Source organism: Colossoma macropomum, unplaced genomic scaffold, assembly GCF_904425465.1.
Source record: "Colossoma macropomum unplaced genomic scaffold, Colossoma_macropomum, whole genome shotgun sequence".
Lineage (NCBI taxonomy): Eukaryota > Metazoa > Chordata > Actinopteri > Characiformes > Serrasalmidae > Colossoma > Colossoma macropomum.
The window spans coordinates 11429641-11451352 of NW_023494807.1; the positions used below are offsets into that span (position 1 = coordinate 11429641).

Below are 21712 nucleotides of genomic sequence, written 5' to 3' on the forward strand. Positions count from 1 at the left end.
GGTTGAATTTCTCATTGTTGCTGATTTTCTAAGTAAAATTTAGTTTCCACATCTTCTACAGAGACATACTATATATAACAGATAGATATAATGCACATAACTCTTGCACAGGCCGTATTTATAAAATCAAAATCACTTTATTTCGCCGAGTATTTTAACAATACAGTGCCAACTGAACAGACCAGACAAGCACACAAACACAAATAAGGTAAAAATACAATAAATAGAAATACTATTTTTAGGTAGATCTGACGAACCACTTTTTTACTGTATATACTCCGATCAGGACGCTGTTGGCTGGATATTTTTAGTTGGTGGACTATTCTAAGTCCAGCAGTGACACAGGTGTTTAAAAACTCCAGCAGCACTGCTTTGTCTGATCCACTCGTACCAGCACAACACACACTAACACAATACCACCACATCAGTGTTACTGCAGTGCTGAGAATGATCCACCACCCAAATAGAACCTGCTCTGTGAGGGTCCTGACCACTGAAGAACAGGGTAAAAGGGGGCTAACAAAGTATGCAGAGAAACAGATGGACTACAGTCTGTACTTGTAGAACTACAAAGGGCACCTATATAGTAAGTGGAGCTGATAAAATGGACAATGAGCGTTGAAACAAGGAGGTGGTCATAATGTTATGTCTGATCGCTGTGTGTATTGATTTTATAAGTGTAAAAAAGTTAATACATCCTGTATAGAGAAAACATTTTAATACATAATAACTGAAAAGAAATTCATTTAGGGAATTTAACATATTTGGGAAAAAAATTCAACATAAAATGTGGCCTGTGCAAAAAGTAAGGCAAATAAATAGAGGCTGTGCACTAAAATTAGCAGAAAGACACTGAAAAAGTTTGTTTCTGGTAGAGGATGTGATGTGATGTCATGTCATACAAGATTCAATAGTTTTTTTTGAATGATGGATGCAGAAAAGTTGTGTAAATAATCATTATCTGTAACTCTGACAGGCAGATCACACTTATCGCACAGTTAGCACAGAGATGACAAACCAATACTGAGCATAAACACATGAAGAGCTGTTTGACCTCTGTGGCGTCCAGAAGAGGACGACCTTCACTACTGAGCCACAGCTTCTTCTTCCTCATGCAATTTCGTTTGTGCTGCTGTCGTCTCAATACATTAACTCAGGAACCGTTATTAGAACAGCTATTAATATTAATAAAAAGCTATTAATACAACTGGACACTCCTTTTCTGAAAAAAAGGGACAAAAACACTGTTCGTTCATTTGCATTTTGTTTATTTCCCATTTTTGCTGGTTACCTAATGCATCAACTCCGGGAGCAAATCACAGTAATATTCGTCAAATACTGCTGTGAGCTTTATGCTTTTGCATCATGCCATTGAGATACATAACATGCCAACAAAAAGAGAAACCTCAAATCAGGCGTCAATTAGGTTAACTTAATAGACTGCATGACATATGTTATTATAATTAATGAAGGCATTAATAAAAATACTCTTAAAAGAAATACATTAAGAAATCGCTTATACAAAAAAAGGAGGGGGGACACTGCAAATCTCCCACGACTAGGTTTTATAATATGAAGCGTTAAACTCGATCAAAGTAGTAAACACTCATGTGCAAATGAGACCATTTCACGTGGGGCCTTAATGGACTTATTATAAGCATAATTTATTATTAATAATAATAATAATAATAATAATAATAATAAAAACTGATTGGATTGCAAACAGCTGCTAAAATCCTTATTCTTATGCGTTTCATAATTAAGGTGAATTACAGTGAAACTGGAGTTTTTCTGACCCAACCAGCACACCCAAAGGGGAATACCAACAATTTTTCAAAAATTCCTCCATAATTTAGTGGTTGAGATGTAAACAAAGTCATTCAGAGTGGTTTGATGTGAAATGATTTACTGTAAAGACATTTTATTTACTACCCAAAAGCACCAGCGAACCTACGCAAGCCTTCTGAGTTTTTATATGTAATGTTCAAAGTAAAATAGTTAGAAGAAGTTTTCTCTAGGGACTACTTTGCCTCACAACGCCCTGCATGTATCCCTCCACCATGAATGTTTTAGAACCAAAATTTAGTTTCAGAACCAAAACCTTCTCAAAACTATCACCAGTCATCAGGCAGTGAATTCATAACCATTTCATGTAGTAACTTTCTGTGAGGGAGCTTTTAGAGGTGGACGTCTGGTTCCCATCACCACCACTGTAAACAGTTCTGACTTGGTAAGTTTAACTAGAACAGAGCGTTTCACACCAAACAACTCTGAACTGCTCTGTTTACATCTTAACTGTTTGATTATGCAGAAATTTAGCAAATTTGGTGGAATTCCCCTTGAAGAGGAGCTCCCATGAATGGCTCTGTATCTGCTGCCCTACACCTCTCCTTGCTCAATTTTCAGTACAGCTTAAAGCTTATATGGTGTCTATTGCTAACTGCTCTGGACCTGGTTGCCCTAAAGCGTGATCAGAAGATGGTGATGGACTATAATAGGATGTTAGATCTTCTGTTCTTCTAGAAAACCAAACCTTGTCCTTCTTGGTGGAGTTGACCATTCCAAAGAGACAGAAAGAGGAGGGAGACGAAGTAAAAATGACCGTTCATGGAGCCACATGGGCAGTCCCGGGCTGGGGTCCGATTTTCCTGATTGGTTACTCCGTCTTGTCACTCTTCCCAGCCTCAGACTCCGCCCCCTTAGCCTTCTCAGAGGCTCCGGAGCTCTGGCTGGACTTCTCGCCTTTCTTTTTTGCATCTCTGCTGTCAATCAAAGCGTGTTCGCGTTTCACCAACTCCTCCAGCTCCGCCTGAGATGGAAGAAAGGTAAAAAAAAAAGAAGGCACAACAGCTTAATTATACTGAGCTGACATTTGATCAGGTGCGCCTACCAATTAGGTGAGATTTTACCGGCCACTTTATTAGCCAACACTATGTTTAACAGTTCGGAATAGATACTGTGGATTAATGACTTTTATTGGTTTCCTGCAAATGTAAACGAACGCAGAAAAAAGGGGTGAAAGATGACTCAGCAGACTGTTTTACTATTTAACAAATTTTAAACAAATTTAAAACGGGCTGCTTTTACAGCTTAATTCCCACATATAGACTGTATGTCCATGTCTGAAATTCCCACAATTTTTACATACACCACCAAACTCTTTTACCTCAAGAAAGGGAGCAAAATTCTTTAAATAAAAAAATGTTTTATATGATATGGGCCCTTTAAGATCTTGTCATGCATGAATTATTATCTGAATTCACATCTTATTAGTGCATAATTGGCAGTATTTGACTCCTGTAGGTTCTAAGTAGTGTGGGTGGATTCTGGGATTCACTACTTTAGAGCTAATAAGAGTTTAATAAGTCACTTATACTTCACAGTGTGTTCCATATTTTAAAGCCAAGACCATTTCATGGTTCTTGGTAGCCAAAAACATACAAACTGGGAACATTTTAAGTGAATTAAGTGAATTTTTAAAATCAACCCATTTCAGTGACTAGTAAAATGTGAATAAATGAAACTATTGTGTGGAAGAGATTTCAATGTTTTGTTATTATCAAAATATGACCCAACTCTATAAGTAATATACACTAATAATATGTGCATTTAGCTGATGATGTTCATGCATAACAAGGTCTTAGTGTTTCCTGTGCTTTACTGCAATTAATAATTTAATTATTAGTGATTTTCACATTGCAGTTCTCCAGTTATGCACAGGTAATAATGAATAAAGCTTCATAAACCATGTAGGAGTGTCTAATTTGGGCTTTAGTGAACAAAGAACAAGCCCTTAATAAACCTCCAACGTGTTCCCTAAAATAAAGAAACAATCCAGCCACTAACTTCCACTTCACAACTTCTGTTCCTCTCAGCCAGAAGTCTTTGTTTATGTTTAGCACATGTTGTCATGATCACTGAGGCTGTTTTCTTAGACATGCTACAAATTCTGCAGTTTTTCTGACTGATACACTGGCAATTTCCACACTAGAGCTCTTTTAGTTGCCTCATGTTGCTTTGAAAACTCAGAAATTCTAATCAGGCTTCTTGCACTATGTAAGACATTTGTTGTTAAAACTGAAAAAAAGTGTCATTACTGAGTGAGGAGAATAAAAAAAGGCTAAAATATACTGAGTGTGTGCTGCTGCGAGTCGCCTGTAAAGCCTGAAATAATCAATTAAAAGTCAGAGATGTCGGGTCGGGTGTTTTTCACACCACATCGTGCGTCTTTACGTATTAACGTCACATGCACACGATCAAAAAGAAGGTCCGGCTCGATGTTTAGTCCTCAAATGATCTCAAAATCAACATCATACTGAAGAAGATATGATGAGAATAGTAGATAATTCACTCACATCCTCAGAAGACTCTCCTTCGGCAAGTTTTGACTGAATTCTCTTTGAATTCTCTTTCAGTAATCAGATTGAGCCATTTAGGGAAGGGGGCTAAAGCACAACCCACCCTGCCCAATGTTCTTCCACATGTTGCATGCAATTACACATTTTGACCACAGAGGTCTCCAAAACCCTGAAACACACATGGTGCAGCTTTAAATGTGTAGCTGTGATCTGGGCACTTCTTTGGTGTTTCTGTTATTTTGTCCCTTAGCACATTTGTGTATAACGATAAACAGGGGTCACTTGACCAGAACCCCTCCACTCTGTTGATGCATAGTTTGTGTTATCTACCCTCTGTCCACCCACATATTTAATGATATGTTTACATGTACATTTACATTTATATTTCCTGCTCAGTTCTCTTAGTTGTACATACTGTTTATATGTACCTCAGTGCTTGACTGTATCTGTATGATCTCTAATGCATATCCTTTTAATTGCAGTTTGTTTGTTTTTTGTCTATTTTATGGTTCTATTTTATGATTATGCATATCTTTTTCTATATTTATTTTATTGGATTTAATTTTACACACCAAGAGAAATTCCTTGTACACCTCATACTTGGTGAATAAACATTCTGATAAACATTCTGATAAACATTCTGATTCGAGCCTTTCATCAGTTTCTGACCACAGAGCCGCTTGTCAGGATACTCTCAGAAGTGGACCACCACCCAAACAATATCCTGTCAGTGGTGGTCCTGTTGTGGCCCCTTTCCAGGGCTGACTGGGATAAAGGTATAAACTGATAAACTGCGCAGGAACGGATGAGCTACAGTCTGTAACTGTAATCCTACAGAATGCACCTATATGGTAGGTGTTTCCAATAAAATGGCCACTGCCTGCAGGTCCAGGGTAGATGTAGCTAACAGGCTAACAACTCATGCTTAAAATAAATGAGGCGGTGGGCTTCTGCTTTGTGTGTGGGCGGGTGTGAATGCGCACTTTGTTTCCGTTACCTTCCAGCCCAGCAGGTCTGCTAAAGCCAAGCAACCATCATCACAAGTGCTCAAGTGTGCAACATCCCTGTAAACAACACCAAGACAAAGCTATAAATCATCAGTACATCATATTCTTTGAGAACCACCACAGAGCAGTAGTGGACAGTGCATGGACCACTCACCTGTAAGCTTTATCTGAATCAAAATCCATCCCTCCTCCGAAACCCAGTAATCCCGACGGAAAATCCGACTATCAGAAAAGCACAAGAAATATTAAGTGTGAGGGAAAAATGTATCAAATATAAACTAAACTGTTTGTCTATATATTTTAAAAATATGAAAAAATATTACTTTTTGTACTGAATATGTTATTTAATATAGACTTTTTATATTAGAAATGATGTTCAAATACACATAACAACATTTCAATTATAACGCAAATGTCAGTCACAACCTGTCCTGTCTTCTCCAGGTTGATCAGGAGTCGAGGACAACTGTTTGGAACTCTGTGGACAGAAGAAGACAGACCTGCCATTTACATATTTTAGAGGCGGGACAATAATCATAATCACAATTCTCTAAATAAATTTAATTGTGCCTTGTTTAAAAGCAGTTTGGGCTGAAACACTCTTTACAACTTCAATATGAAGGGGCGGAGCTGTAGGGTGAATGGGTGAAGATATGTAAATGTGCTGGTTTTCGTGACATCACAGGAACACTGAATTCAAAACAGGCTGTTTGTGTAGCTCAGTTTCCATGTATGGACTGTGGAGTGTAAGGAATTTTGGAACTTTATAGATGTTCATACTTTAATGTTTTATTTAAAAAAAGTAGGGAAAATTTAGCTTCACATGACATGATCCCTTTAAATATTTCCTGAATGATTAACTGTAAAGTTAGCTTACAAAGTAAAAATTATGCTGGGGGTCTGAGGAAGTTTCTCAGCATTTTGCGTACAGCCTAAGCCCCCTGATGTTGTAAACATAGTAGAATTTAATCCCCAGAGCTGATTTCCAGAGCAACTCTGTGATAATGATGGAAAAGATGTAAAAGCACAAGAATGTGGCTTTGGAACTTGTGCATGTTTAGCAGTCTGAGGGATTTTTTCCAGCAGGGGGCGCTTTTAGCATACAAAAGTATGCATAGTTGCTTTTTATGTGCACAACAAGAGGTGATATAGGTTGTAAAAATTTTCAGTTACTCAGTATTACAGTATTGAATATACAATAACTTTGAAAGATTTTAATTTAATCAGTTAAACATTTTTTAAATAAAAAGCAAAAACAAAACACAAAGTAGGTTTATAGAAATTAAAAATAGGGATGCATCAGAAATCTATATATAAGCAGCTTGGCACCCTAATTTGATATGTTGAATCATGAAGTGCCAAAACGTTCGAATCCTTAACGTCAAAGAAACAAACGGCATAAGCTTTTAGTTGATCTATCCAAAATGTGGGAAGTGGGAAGGTGTTTTAAATTGGGGTGCTGAAATTTTAAGCAGCGTGCATGTGACATGATCTGTGATGTCATGAAAAATAATTTGCCATGTTTTTTGGCATCCAATCAGATTACTGGTGTGTGTGATGTGTGATACCAAGTATGTGACGCCCACCTTCACACCGTGAGATTTAACACTGAAACCGAGCAGGAGATATACTAGTTGATAAAGCTGCATTATTACATTAGATGATTCTTTTTATGTTTAAAAGACCATATTAGTCTGCTTTAGGATTCAGAACTGCATAGACTTCCTCCGTTTGCACCTCAACCTGCATGTGTCTGAGCAATGCACCCGAAGCAGCCAACAGTTTTTGGCTCACTGCGATGAAAATACGGCGTTCTCTTAAACAGTGCAGCTACTGCAGATTTTTAAAATATTAAAATACAAACACACGGATCTTCACTATGCTCAAATTACTATAAATGTCAGAATGTTTTACTACTATTATTATTTTTAACAGCTGCAGTCCTGAAATCAGGGGGTGCTGCAGCCCCCTCAGCTCCCTCAGCCCCCCAACTTCCTGCGTCTCTGATGTGCTATGTATTTCTTACCTGCTGACAAGAGATGCAAACGGCTGAACCTGTAGAGAAGTGCCCATTATGATGAGGAGATCACAGTTGGGGAAGTCCTGCAGAGGAGGAAAGAGAATAATTGCAGGTTAGTCATTAAAGTATTAGAGTAGGTGATGCTGTGTAGCACAAAGTTATAGCTATTTAGTTCCTCCTCACCTGTTTCATTGAGCTGAAGAACCGAGCTGGAAGATTCTCTCCAAAGAACACAATATCTGACAAGAGACAGAGGAAGAAGCATTTTAATCAGCAGTTGATTAAACTTCCATCATAGCTATGAAAAATTGGATGGTCCCCTATACATGATCTACAGCTAAATATGTCATTAACAAACTTTCTGGTGATACTCAGTTGATTAGAAACAACATTATGGTAAGGATTAGGTCTAGGAATAGGTGTAGGTTTTGCTTGAGGCTAGGGTTAGATTTAATAGAACCTTTCACACACAAGTTCAGCTGCATTAACTAGACATTTGGTTGAATGTTAGTTAAAGATAAACCGAGCATCTACAGTTACCATCCAAATAAGGTGTTAAAGAAATATAAAGGTATAAAGAAGCAAATCGTCACATTGTGTAACTTCATAAAATACAGCAATGTAGGAGCATTATTATGGCCATCTTTTAATGGGCACTGTCCAACAATATGGTATAGTGATATACACTGATCAGGCATAACATTATGACCACCTCCTTGTTTCTACGGTCATTGCCCATTTTATCAGCTCCACTTACTATAAAGGTGCACTTTGTAGTTCTACAATTACAGACTGTAGTCCATCTGTTTCTCTGCATATTTGGCTTTTACCCTGTTCTTCAGTGGTCAGGACCCCCATGGACCCTCACAGAGCAGGCACTATTTGGGTGGTGAATCATTCTCAGCACTGCAGTAACACTGACGTGGTGATGGTGTGTTAGTGTGTGTTGTGCTGGTACGAGTGGATCAGACACAGCAGTGCTGCTGGATGTTTTTAAACACTGTGTCCACTCACTGTCTACTCTATTAGACACTCCTACCTTGTCAGTCCACCTTGTAGATGTAAAGTCAGAGACGATAGCTCATCTGCTGCTGCACAGTTTGTGTTGGTCATCCTCTAGTCCTTCATCAGTGGTCACAGGACGCTGCCCACAGGACGCTGTTGGCTGGGTATTTTTGCTTGGTGGACAGCAGTGACACTGAGGTGTTTAAAAACTCCAGCAGCACTGCTGTGTCTGATCCACTCATACCAGCGCAACACACACTAACACACCACCACCACATCAGTGTCACTGCAGTGCTGAGAATGATCCACCACCCAAATAGTACCTGCTCTGTGAGGGTCCATGGGGGTCCTGACCACTGAAGAACAGGCTAATAAAGTATGCAGAGAAACAGATGGACTACAGTCTGTAATTGTAGAACTACAAAGTGCACCTATATAGTAAGTGGAGCTGATAAAATGGATAATGAGCGTAGAAACAAGGAGGTGGTCATAATGTTACGCCTGAACGTTGTATACACAGTATTATATAATAATACATTTGGACTGGTTTTGTTTAAAGCAGCACTACATAGGATTTGGGTATTTGGTGGAAATGAGTAATTGCATGCAAAGTGTGCACATCAGAGCCAGTTTATTAGGAGCCTGGCCACTTCCTGCCCCCCCGCCCCCCTTATTTCTAAAACAGGACTGCTAAACAGCAGATACTATTGTCATCATATCTTCATCAGCATAACGTTGACTTGACATCATTTGAGGCCTAAACATAGAGCCGGATTTTCAAATGATTATTTCAGACTTCACAGGGCGACTCGCAGCAGCGCACACTCACCATATTTTAACCTGATTTTATTCTCCTAACTCAGTTAGGACAGTTTTAACAACAAAAAATCCCAGTGAAAAAAATTATACCACCTTTTAATGTTGCCACTCATTATAATAAACAAGTTACCATGTCAATGATGAAAACGAGGAGCTAAACAGAGTTTGAACTGAAGAAGGTCTGAACTCACCAGGTTTGACTAGATTGTTGCAGGCTTCGCACTTGGGGATGTCCTCGGAGAAGATCTTCTCTGTGCGTTAAAGAGGGTCAATAAAAAAATCTGTATTCATTCCAAGTTACATTTAGTAAAGGCAGCGTTCAGAACAGTTACCTTCTACATTTTTAGGGGAATACTTTTAAAATAACTACCCAGTAAGTATTCTTTCAAAGAAACACCATCACAGCCTGTTAAGTAACTATTTCAAAATCAACACACAGGCTGTAAAGATTGATGATAATAGAGTAATCAATCTCGGCGTTACTGAGCTCTGCTAAAGCCTGAGTAGACTGATAAATCAGTGTGATCGGTTATTAATCTCAGCGTTACTGAGCTCTGCTAAAGCCTGAGTAGACTGATAAATCAGTGTGATCGGTTATTAATCTCAGCGTTACTGAGCTCTGCTAAAGCCTGAGTAGGCTGATAAATCAGTGTGATCGGTTATTAATCTCAGCGTTACTGAGCTCTGCTAAAGCCTGAGTAGACTGATAAATCAGTGTGATCGGTTATTAATCTCAGTGTTACTGAGCTCTGCTAAAGCCTGAGTAGACTGATAAATCAATGTGATCAGTTATTAATCTCAGTGTTACTGAGCTCTGCTAAAGCCTGAGTAGCCTGATAAATCAATGTGATCAGTTATTAATTTTAGCGTTACTGAGCTCTGCTAAAGCCTGAGTAGACCAATAAATCAATGTTGAGTACAGAATGACAACTGCAATTTTTTTACTGCAATCCTCTACTCAAAAACATTCAACCCATTAACTTTACTTGACTGTCCCTCCACCTCGTAATTCCCATTTGGAAAGTCAGAGCTCTTTCTTTTCCTAGTTGCTGTTTCATATAGAACAGCATTAAAAGCATGTTTTAAGCTTTTTTTATGCGTATCATATGCTATTTGTACATGATGTTGATAAACACTGGGATAAAGGTTGAGCCATCCTGTACAATATTGTTAATCAAAATTCATGCTCTTGTCTAATTTTTCAGCACTATATTAACAGTATAGCACAGGGAGATTCACTCGAAAGAGGCCCCGAATATTCTGTAATAACTCTCTCTAGGACGAAGCAATCTGAACCAAACAACATGCAACAAGCTCCTCAGTATATGGAGCTTCGATCAAGCCGGGATGCCCCTGCGTCAGAACAATGAGGTGGGCACCGGACAGCCGTCGCAACATTTAACCTCTGTTTGCAACTTCTGGATGCATACCCCCATACCCCTTCATGCATCTGGCAGAAAACGGAGATCACTTCCAGCGTCTCATGTAATGCAATCGATTACACATACGTCAAGGTATGTAGTGTATTTTTTTGCTTCAGATTGCTCCATCCTAACAGGAGTTTAGCAGAATATTCAGGGTCTCTTTCAAGTGAATCTCCCTGTAGTATAACAGTGGTAGCCTACAACCACTTTTCCATTCATTTGCAAACTAATTTTAAGAGCTTTTTTGCACGCGTAGCTGCCAACAATTATGCTGGGAGGTCTGCGGAAGTTTCTCAGCACTTTCCGGACAGCCTAAGCCCCCTGATGTTGTAAACATAATAGAATTTAATACGTAAGAGGTTCCCCAGAGCTGATTTCCAGAGCGACTCTGTGATAATGATGGAAAACACCTTCTTTTTAAGATGTAAAGCACAAAAATGTGGATTTGGAACTTGTGCGCATGTAGCAGTCTGCAGTTTTTTTCCCAGCAGGGGGCACTATTCGCACACAAGTTGCTTTTAATGTGCACAACAAGAGGTGAAATAGTTTGCTATTTGTATATGATGTTGATAAACACTAGGATAAAGGTTAAGCCATTTTTCAGCACTATATTAACAGTATATTGTGGTAAACTATGTCCACTTTTTCATTCAACTGTAAACACATTTTAAGAGCTTTTTTTTGCACATGCAGCCGCCCAACTAGAGCTACCTTACAGTGAGCCTTTTACCGACCTAAAACAGCTTAAGTATCTTTTAGATGGAATGTGGGAGATTCCAGGATGGAAAATTCCGAGCTCCCAGCTGTTATGAACGCAGCACAAATTCCCATTACATGTAAGAAAGCATACTGAACCTTTCATCCACTCCATGGTGTACTCCTTCCGGCAGAAGAAGCTCACACAGTGGGAGGTGTGGAAGGTGCCATGGGCTTCAACCAGGTCCTCTCCCTGCAGCCCCGCCACTCTCTCTAAAGTATCAATGTTCTAAACAGAAAAAGAAACCTGGATTGGACTTCGCTGGCCATTGCACGACTTCAGTGGACAGACAGAAACTGACCTGTGAGTAGCAGCGTCTGAGCAGGCCTTTATCCTTCAGCATTTTGATGAAGTAGTGACACACTGTGGGCTATAAAAACAAAGACAATGTACAATTCAGAAGCAAAACACTAGGCTGATTTTCAAGTGAAATTCCATCAATTTTTTTAAATTTCTGCATGATTAAAGCAGTCAAGATGTAAACAGTCATTCAGAGTGGTTTGGTGTAAATGCTTCATTCTAGAGAACTAACCGAGTCAGAACTGTTCAGAGTGGTGTTGATAGGAACCAGACATCCACCTCTAAAAGCTCCCTCACAGAAAATTATTACATGAAATGGTTATGAATTCACTGCCTGATATCTGAGACACTGTTGTCCAATAGTTTTGAGAAGATTTTGGCCTTCAAATCCATTCATGGTGGAGGGATACATAATATGCAGGGTGTCGTGAGGTTAAAATAGTCCCCAAAGAAAACGTATTTTTTCAAATTTTCCACTATTTTCCATCATCAACATTCCATATAAACTCAGAAAGCATGTGTAGGTTCACTGGTGGTTTTGGATAGTAAATAAAATGTCTATATTTGTGTTGTAGTCATGGCAACCCCTGGTTCCTATCACCACCACTGTTAAGACATCCCAAATTTCTCTGCAGTTCTAAGTTAAATTCTCAAATAAAACATAAACCAGCACTAAGGTGATTTCAGACATCTGAATATTTGAATAACCACCGTCTGTCTCAGGTGCTTCCCGTTCCTACCTTAAACTGTCCTGGGTACAGCTCCCTGGCCAGAGCAAAGAACGGCTCCGGATGTTTCTGTTGGAGAAAAGGAAGAGAACAATGACAAGTCCCCTCAAACCCAGTCGGATCAAACACACTGAATGCGACTTCACTGATTAAAGGCGCACCTTGAAGTAGTCGATCTGAAAGATGGCCTCAGGATAGGGCAGGTTGTACTTCTGCAGGTTTGCATAGAGACCGGTTCCCGGAGAGCGGAAGTCGGGGATGCCGGCCGCTGAATGAGAGAGAGAGAAAAGGCGGTTATTGGATTATATTATGTGATGATCCTGTAAACTACATGTGCGGACCAACTTGCTTCTTGAGATGATATTAATCAGCTATTGGTGTTTAGCGCTATAGAAGATCATTACAGAGACCGTGTACTCACATGTTGAAATTCCTGCGCCCACCATGCAGATAATGCTCTTACCTACATACACAGTGATAAAGACAAGGTTAAAGTCCTGAACATCTTTTATCTGAAAAGAAATTTTATTATATACAATCTGAGTTTCCACTTGCCTTGTACTTCTTCTCATTGGCCAATTTACCAGAATTACCTACCGTATAGGTGCACTTCGTATGTGTACAGTTACAGACTAGGGCTGCTCAATTACGCCAACAATCATAATCACAATTATCTATCATGATCACTGACTTTGAAAACATCATCCATTTATTGAACTTGTCTTTTTAACAGTGGATTCCTTCAACTTTAAATGGAAAAACAAATGAAAAAATAAAAGACAAATAAAACAAATAATATATAATATATAAACATATAAATTATTAAATAAATGTAATCAAAATAAATTAGATGAGTCTGGGTTTCTAGGGATTGGCAAAGGTGCACCACTGTAAAGGAAAGGGGTGCACCGGATCTATAACACAAGAACAGTAACAGAACAGGAGCATCACTGCAAAATAGAATGCAGCACAATCATCATTTTATCTCGATTCTGTTGTTTTCATTGTCAGTGGAAGTCAATAATTTAGAAAACTTAGATTAATCGCCCAGTCCTGTTGCAGACTTATCTGTCCCTGCACAGTGAATCAGCCCCCCTTCTACCCCCACCAGCACAAAGGGACCACCACAGGATGGTGAAAAGAGTTTGAAAAGAGTTCTATATAGAACCAAAAAGGGCTCTGCTGTTATTAAAATTTTTATACCATTTCTATATAAAAAGAGTTCAAATCACAAGACCTGCGGTTTTAATGCTGTCTTGCTTTATTCAAGATTGTCTTAACAAGTTTTAAATGGTACAATGTAAGCTACTAATGCAGAGCTCCTTAAGTGGCAGTCTGCTGCATTACAGTCAGCATTCAAGTCCATAAAATGAACGTGCTGGTCAACAGGACAGCAAGTATATCACTATATATTAGTAAGTATATCATTTTAAATGTAAATAAGTTAATCCTTTACAGAGAACACACGTCTGCACACTTTAAAGCACAATTACTGTTCCCTAAAAGTAAAATATTGGGGAAGAATTGATAAAACAAACTGTGGGGTGTGTTAAATTATATCATATATATGGCTACATAAATTTTTTCCCTCAGCTAATAAACACAAACCCTGCAGTGAAGTATATAGACCATATTTAAGAGCATTTCTCTGCATAGGACGTGATCACTTTTGTGAGGACGTGTTCGTTTTCACTTTCGCACACAGCTGCATACACACGTGCACATCTTATGCGTACAGCCCTTCACTCAGACTGAGGTTAGTCATTAGTCTCTGTGGTGAGCTGCAGTGCGGTTTTACAGCATTTCTCTGAACCAGCATGTCTTCTTAATATAGCCACAGAGTGTAGAAAACACTGTCAGCCATAAAGGACAATGTTTAATACCTACATTTACCACTCTGCATATACCGGGCAACTCCCTCGAGGCTCAGCTCATCAAGAACTTTCTCTCCAGGACTCAGGCCAAGAGTCCGAGAGAAGAGATTGCGCAGGAAATCCACTAAAGAAGAGGAAAAGACAGGATGAAATCTGGTTGAAAGCTACACATTTACTCATGTACACACTAAAAAGATGGTTCTTTGGGGTTTCTTTACAAAGGGAATGGTTTAATTCTATACAGAACCATTGTCACCCCTTTTGTGCCTGAAACAGTGTATCTAACGTAAAGGGGGCGCTGTTCCCACATACTTTGAGCTACAGTCAACATCTTTACCTCATTTGAAAGGAAACACTCAAGTTTTTTTCCCCACCAGTCAGAATAACGGTCTGAATTACTGACTCAAAGTAACAGAGTCTAGAATGGAAGAGTTTATTTCCTCCTGACTCACAGATCTCTAAACTGATGTCTGACCCTTGCCGTGTTATTAGACCACATGTTGTGGATTATGGTGTCTCTGTGGAGGCGGTGAGGCTCTGAAAGTGAGGACACAGATTTCCTGGCATTTGCTCATTCGGTGCTGATGCTGCAAATGAGTCGATCGTAACTGCTGTGAATAATGGATCATAAAACAGTTCACTGGAATCAAATCCTGAGATTTCAAGCTTTTTAATGGTATACTGCATCACTGAATATGCGATTTGATGCATAAAAACAAAGAAAAAAGAACGGAAATCAACGCAAGAAAGGGTGCCAGTACCAGTACAGTGATCTAGATAAGGTTAAATTGTTCTCTGCCTGGTGAAATCATTCTTCAAAATGATGGAGAACGTGCTGTCTACATAGAACTTTATGAAAATGATTTCAAATAGCAGCAAAGATCTGTAGTTATGTGCTTGACAAACTTTTTGGTGCTGTTTAGAAACATACATAACACACTCTCCATCAATCTAAAGAACCATTTCACCATACAAAGAACCATTTCAGCACAAAATGGTTGTATATAGAACTTATGTTTGTAAAAAGAACCACTGCATTTCCTAAAAAGTTTTGAAGAACCATGTTTTTAAGTGTGTAGGCTGCTGCAATCAGGAGCAACACCTACTTTCACTGTCTCCACAGGCTTCACCCTCGTCACTGCTGTCGTCCGACTCACCCTGCAGAGTCAGAGAAAGAAACGAAGAAAATAAAACAGTAGAAATCTGCAGTATCAACAACAGTTATCAATCCATAGGGGGAGATATGTAGGAAATATACTAAACTTTATTATTGCCCAGGAAACCCATCCACAGAGTTGGACAGCAAACTTGAATTGATGATTTATGCTACATGGCCAAAAGTATGTGGACAGACACTAACCAAATATCACATGCCTTACGATTCTACCTTTGCTGCAGTAAAAACTTCAACTCTTCTGGTAAAGCTTTACAATAGATGTTGGAACATTGCTGTGAAGATTTGATTGCATTCAGACACAAGTGCATTAGTAAAGTCAGGTACTGATGTTGGGTATCTCCATGTTAGACCTAGCAAACCATTTTTTTACGGAAGTGGTTCTCCAACCACTGCCCTTTGTGGAAAGTAAATGAAATTGCAGTTCTCTAGAATGTGCTTGAATGCCATAACATTAAAGGGGACTTTGGTGTGAAATGGTTGGTTGTAGAGACTCAGATGTCTTTACAGTGGTGGTGATAGGAACCAGGGGTCACCATGACAACAACACAAATATAGACATTTTATTTACTATCCAAAACCACCAGTGAATCTACACGAGTCTTCTGAGTTTCTACATGTAATGCTGATGAAGGTAAAACAGTATACACTCTTAAACATTAAGGTGCCATAAAATTTTCAAAGGATTAAAGACTGTTTATACTCAAAATCTCAATTACAAAAATCCAATGATAGGTTTTTACAGACCCAAATGTGATCCTTTTATGGGGTTACCTTTTATTTTTGGTTGACTATTCTGCATGTACCTCTACATCATGAACGGATTTTAAAAACACATTTTACACCAACACCTTCTCAAAACTATCCTAAAGACATCTCAGACATCAGGCAGCGTATTCATAACTATTTCGTGTAATAACTTTATGTGAAGGAGCTTTTAAAGGTGGAGGTCTGGTTTAGTAAGTGTCTCTGGCAGGGAGCATTTAAACCCAGCACATTTTCCAGTCCCTGGTGTTTTGTGATCTCTAGCTGAACTGTTGATGTAACTGATAGGCCATCTGATCTCATATCTACCAGTAATTACAAAATCCAGAACTGAAAACTATCTCTGTCCTAGGCATTTACACTTCACAATTATAGCACTTACAGTTGATCGGGGCAGCTCTAGCAGGGCAGACATTTGAAGAACTGACTTGTTGGAAAGGCAGGATTCACTGATAGTGCAATGGTGAGTCACTAAGTCACTAAGCTCTTCAGTACAACCCATTCTACTGCCAGTATTTGGCTATGGAGAGCATTTCCACTGCTCCAAAGTCCAGTATTGGTGTGCTTTACACCACTTCAGACGAAGCCTATCATTGTGCATAGTGATCTTAGGCTTGTACGCTGCTGCACGGCCATGGAGAACAAGTTCATTAAGCTCCCAAAGCACAGTTCTTGTGCTGATATTGCTTACAGAGGCAGTTTTGAACTAGTGAGTGATGCAACAGACGGTGAATGATTTATCTGTGCTTTGCGCTTCAACACTCTGCACAGCTTTGAGAATTGGTGTGGTCTACCGCTTCATGGCTAAGCTGTTGTTGCTGCTAGACTTACATTTCATAACAATAGCACTTACAATTGGCCGGGGCAGATCTAGCAAGACAGAAATGTCACAAACATTTCTCTGACTTGTGGCAGAGGTGGCATTCTATTACAGGGCCACGTTTAAAGTCACTGAGGGTCTTAATTCTCTTCCCATTCTACTGCCAGTAGAATAGTGTTTGTATACTAGTGTTTGTCTACAGAGACTGCATGGCTGTGTGCTTGATTTTACAAACTCCTGAACTCAAAAATTAGGAGGGTGTCCACATACTTTTGGCCATATAGTGTCATAGGCTTGGCTGAAGTCTCCTAACCGAGGCTTTACCGAAACAGTATTAACTGGATATTAATGTAGAGGGTAAAATATATTTTATACCTCCAGATCTGGTTTATCAGTCTCCTCTTCTGCTCTTTTAGCCTGTTCTATAAGCAAAAACAAACATTAGGACGAATATTAGAAACAACATCAGGAACAATATGAGGCCTGGCTGTCTTGGCAACAACCGTCAATAGACACTTTAATTTACAGTTTAATGATTTGCGGTTATTCTGACCTACAGCGAAACGTTACAGTAGACATTACCTTGAGATTCAGACATCTATCCGTCTTCTATAAGCCCGAAAATAATGTTAAGTTGAATTTACAGGTTTTTGTGATGTTAAATCCTTTAAAACTGCCTCCTTCTTTAAAGGGACAGCTGCTGCTTTGTTGTTGAGCGTCCGAATAACCCGCCGGGTGGAAACACAGAGCGCCGATGAAAAGCAGGACAAACTGAATATTCACTGAACAAAAATTACTTAAAACACAGTCGAAAGGGAAGCTGTTCGCTCATATGATCTAGAACCATAACATAAGGTATTTTCCCACAGACACAGCTAAAAAGACCCAGTTATTCAACACTCGGTCTTTCTGCAAAATGTAACAGTTCATAGTAAAAGTCGGAACGACGTTATCGGACAAAGATTTGGATTCGAGCACTTCTGATAAAAAAAAACACTGAGACATGAAAACTCATAGATATGCATATCTAGATGACGCGTTGTCTGTTGTTCTCTGAGGCAATACGTCTGCGCGTCCGCCATGTTGGAGCGGTCAAGATCCGCTTGTACGCAAGTTCACTTGTATTGAGAGATAAGGTCTCAGGATTAAATCAGACACAACTTCCTTACTACTCCACCGAATTTCACCACATCTGTTTTGTTATAATCCTCAGACACAGATTAATCTGGGCTGCACGGATCTGCTCTCGGTAGCTTTGATCTCTTTAATAACTGAACATGATAATTAGCCGTCTGGACCAGCAGGACAGTATTCAGTCTGCACCTGACGTTAAAAACCGAGTTTAGCGCGAGAAACATAATCACACATCAGCAAATCCATCAATGTGTGAATCTCTTCTAATCTTAATACACATAAAAATACAATAAACCCCCAAAACACAGTAAGAAGGACGAAGCTAAAATTGGCTTCCTATTCGCCGGCTTCTTCCTGGTGCCTGAAGCTGCGCCAATTAAGGTGGAACGGGAAAATTCGAACAAAAAGTTGGCAATGAAGAAGCTGAGTTCAGCTTCGTGTAAGAAGGTGATAACGTTAGTGCATTATGAATATCTACACGGATTAAGGAATGCAATAACTTACCTAGCTCAAAGCTTTAACCATCACTGTAAATAAATAACTACTACATAAGGTTGAGATCCCCTGAATAGACTATTAAATGAAATAAACTGAATATAAAACCAGAGGAAAAACAATCACATCAACAGCTTCTCTGATCTTCACCAACCACACGGCCATGTCTACATAAACACCACACAAACAATACGCATCACACAGACATGAGCGTGGATCGCTGTGTTCCCTCCGTTATATAATCCTATCCCGTTCTCTGAAAGCAATATCCCTGAAATAGTGTAATTTTTGACAGTATTTTACTTAAACTGCTGCTCTGTAATGCTACTGAATGCAGTCCAGCAGTGATATTGACCGCCCCAAAATGGCGGCACCGTTGACGTGCCTGACTGTACCCAACGCGGCATCTAGGTAAGTATATGTATGTGAAAACTGTTATATTTGTCATGTATATATAGTCATACTCTCGGGAAGACCTACAAGAATGATTAATAACCAAAACTACCAACGTAAAGGGGAATTCCACCGATTTTTCTAAATTCTCCTATAATAACCCCTATAATTGAGTGTGTAAACAAATGTCTTTACAGTGGTGGTGATAGGAAACAGAGGTCGCCATGACAACAACACAAGACATTTTATTTACTATCCAAAACCACCAGTGAACCTACACGAGTCTTCTGAGTTTTATATGGAATATTGATGATGTTAAATAGTGGAAATAATAAGTTTTCTTTGCCTCACAACGTCCTGCATGTATTCCTCCACAATGGTCTTAAAATCATGTATTTATAACCATTTTATGTATTAACTTTCTGTGAGGGAGCTTTTAGAGGTGGACGTCTGGTTCCTATCACCACCACTGTGAAGAATTCTGATTCGGTAAGTTTCTCTAGAACGGAGCGTTTCACACCAAACCACTCTGAATGACTGAAGGTGCAGTTTTTTGTTTTCTGTCCTGTATCTTCATTATATTTTGGTAATGTTGGAGAATTGCCCAAACACCCAAAGCCCCCCACACCCAAAAATTAATTCTGTACCTTGTCTACGAGCCGTTTTTCATCATCTCCCGCATCATGTTCTCCCTGGCACGAGATCCAGCTTTCACAGACCTCCATAATGAGGATTATAGGATTTATCACACTCTCCTAATTAGACCTGACACCTGCGCAGACTTCACACAGCCTGACCAAAGCAGAGGAGACCCCCACCTGCACTCTGTACTTCAAGGCTTCTTCAGTAAAGGGAATGGTTCTATTTAGAACCATGAGTTCTATACAGAGGCTTAAATGGTTCTTTAGACTGATGGAGAATGTACTGTATATGGTTCTATATCGTACCAAAAAGGGTTCTTCTATTGTTACAAGCTTGACATTGTAACAATAGGAGAACCCATTTTGGTGCTTAACAGAACCAAATACATGTACATGGTTCTATAAAGCACCATAAAGGGTTCTATTACTGCTACAGGCTTGACACTGTAAGAATAGTGTTTAGTGTTTTGGTGCTATAAAGAACTATATTCATGTATTTGGTTCTATATAGTACCAAAGAGGGCGCTGCTATTGTTACAAGCTTGACATCATAACAATAGAACCCCTTTCTGGTACTATATAGAACCAAATACATGTACATGTCTCTATATAGCACTACAAAGGGTTCTGTTACTGCTACAAGCTTGACACCATAAAAATAGAAGAATCCTTTTTGGTTCTATAAAGAACTATATATGTGTATTTGGTTCTATATAGTAACAAAAAGGGGTTCTGCTATTGTTACAAGCTTGATATCCTAACAATATGAGAACTCATTTTGGTGCTAAACAGAACCAAATACATGCAAATGGTTCTATATAGCACTATAGAGGGTTCTATTACTGCTACAAGCTTGACATCGTAAAAATAGAAGAATCCTTTTTGGTTCTATGAAGAACTATATACATGTATTTGGTTCTATATAGTAACAAAAAAGGGGTTCTGCTATTGTTACAAGCTTGACATCATAACAATAGCAGAACCCTTTTTGGTGCTATACAGAACCAGATACAACACATTCTCTATCAATCTGAAGAACCATTTCACCATGCAAAGAACCGCTTAAGCAGGAAAATGGCTCTATATAAAACTTATGTTTATTCAGAGTCTGGTGGTCCAAATTAAATACAACAATAAACACTGTAGGTACATGTTAAATAGTTATTTTTAAGTCACAAATGACGTCACAGAGAAAGGTGTACAGGTGTTCAATGTACAATACACTTAAGTTAAACACAGAATAACAGCAGCTCCTAAAATGCACATTCACTGCTGTTGCACACAGTTTTCATTAGACTGCAGGATTACAGGCCATTCTAAAATGCTTAAAGCTTAAAGTGCATTCATGTATGAAAACAATGACAAAGCAACATCAAATATATCTCATATCTTAATGACCATAAACATCGTCTCATCTGTCTGTTATCCAAAAACAAAGTGATCAATTTTGCATCCAAGATCTCCATTTAAACCCATTATATCAAAACAGCAGTGCAGCTAAATGTATTTAAATGAACTACGAATACCAAATTTCTTTCACGACTTCTGCCATCGTTCTGCTTTTGCTGTGTCAGATTCTGCCTACTGCTATAAAGACGTAATCCCTGTAACCTGTAATTCAGAAAGAGCTTTTATATTTTAATGTGTTACTCTGTGTCTTTGCAGTGGGTTTTAATGGAGAAGAAAAAGCTTCAAAGCTCGGTCATCCTTCTGCCAGCAGACAGTGATTATGAGCAGTAAGGTCACTGTTTTACTACATGAAAGGGTCCATTCAGCCTTCAGCAGTTTAGCTCCACCTATTCAGCCTTCAGCAGTTTAGCCCCTCCCATTCAGCCTACAGCATTTAAGCACCACCCATTCAGCCTACAGCAGTTTAGCCCCGCCCATTCAGCCTACAGCAGCTTAGCTCCAACCATTCAGCCTACAGCAGTTTAGCCCCATCCATTCAGCCTGCAGCAGTTTAGCCCCACCCATTCAGCCTACAGCAGTTTAGCCCCA

At 39.1% G+C, this 21712-nt stretch overlaps 1 protein-coding gene across 1 annotated transcript; it reads right to left on the reverse strand.

Moving 5' to 3' along the window:
* Positions 1–1251: 1251 nt before the first annotated feature.
* On the reverse strand, positions 1252–17834 carry sirt2 (sirtuin 2 (silent mating type information regulation 2, homolog) 2 (S. cerevisiae)). Its single transcript, XM_036556291.1, has 16 exons — positions 17634–17834; positions 17427–17473; positions 15399–15450; positions 14306–14416; positions 12840–12881; positions 12580–12686; positions 12431–12487; positions 11692–11760; positions 11489–11618; positions 9401–9460; positions 7569–7624; positions 7392–7468; positions 5792–5843; positions 5520–5587; positions 5356–5422; positions 1252–2809 (listed from the first exon to the last, which is right to left on the reverse strand). Exons 1-16 carry the CDS (start codon positions 17647–17649, stop codon positions 2657–2659), a joined length of 1164 nt encoding a protein of 387 aa, XP_036412184.1. The 5' UTR covers positions 17650–17834; the 3' UTR covers positions 1252–2656.
* Positions 17835–21712: the final 3878 nt, after the last annotated feature.

What these genes read in the sequence shown, in the direction of transcription:
- sirt2 (XM_036556291.1), bottom strand. An exon ending in GGGCGCAGGAATTTCAACAT is followed by an intron (nt 12,687 to 12,839) that starts GTGAGTACACGG and finishes TCTCTCATTCAG; the next exon opens with CGGCCGGCATCCCCGACTTC. An exon ending in GATTCAGATAAAGCTTACAG is followed by an intron (nt 5,423 to 5,519) that starts GTGAGTGGTCCA and finishes TGTTGTTTACAG; the next exon opens with GGATGTTGCACACTTGAGCA.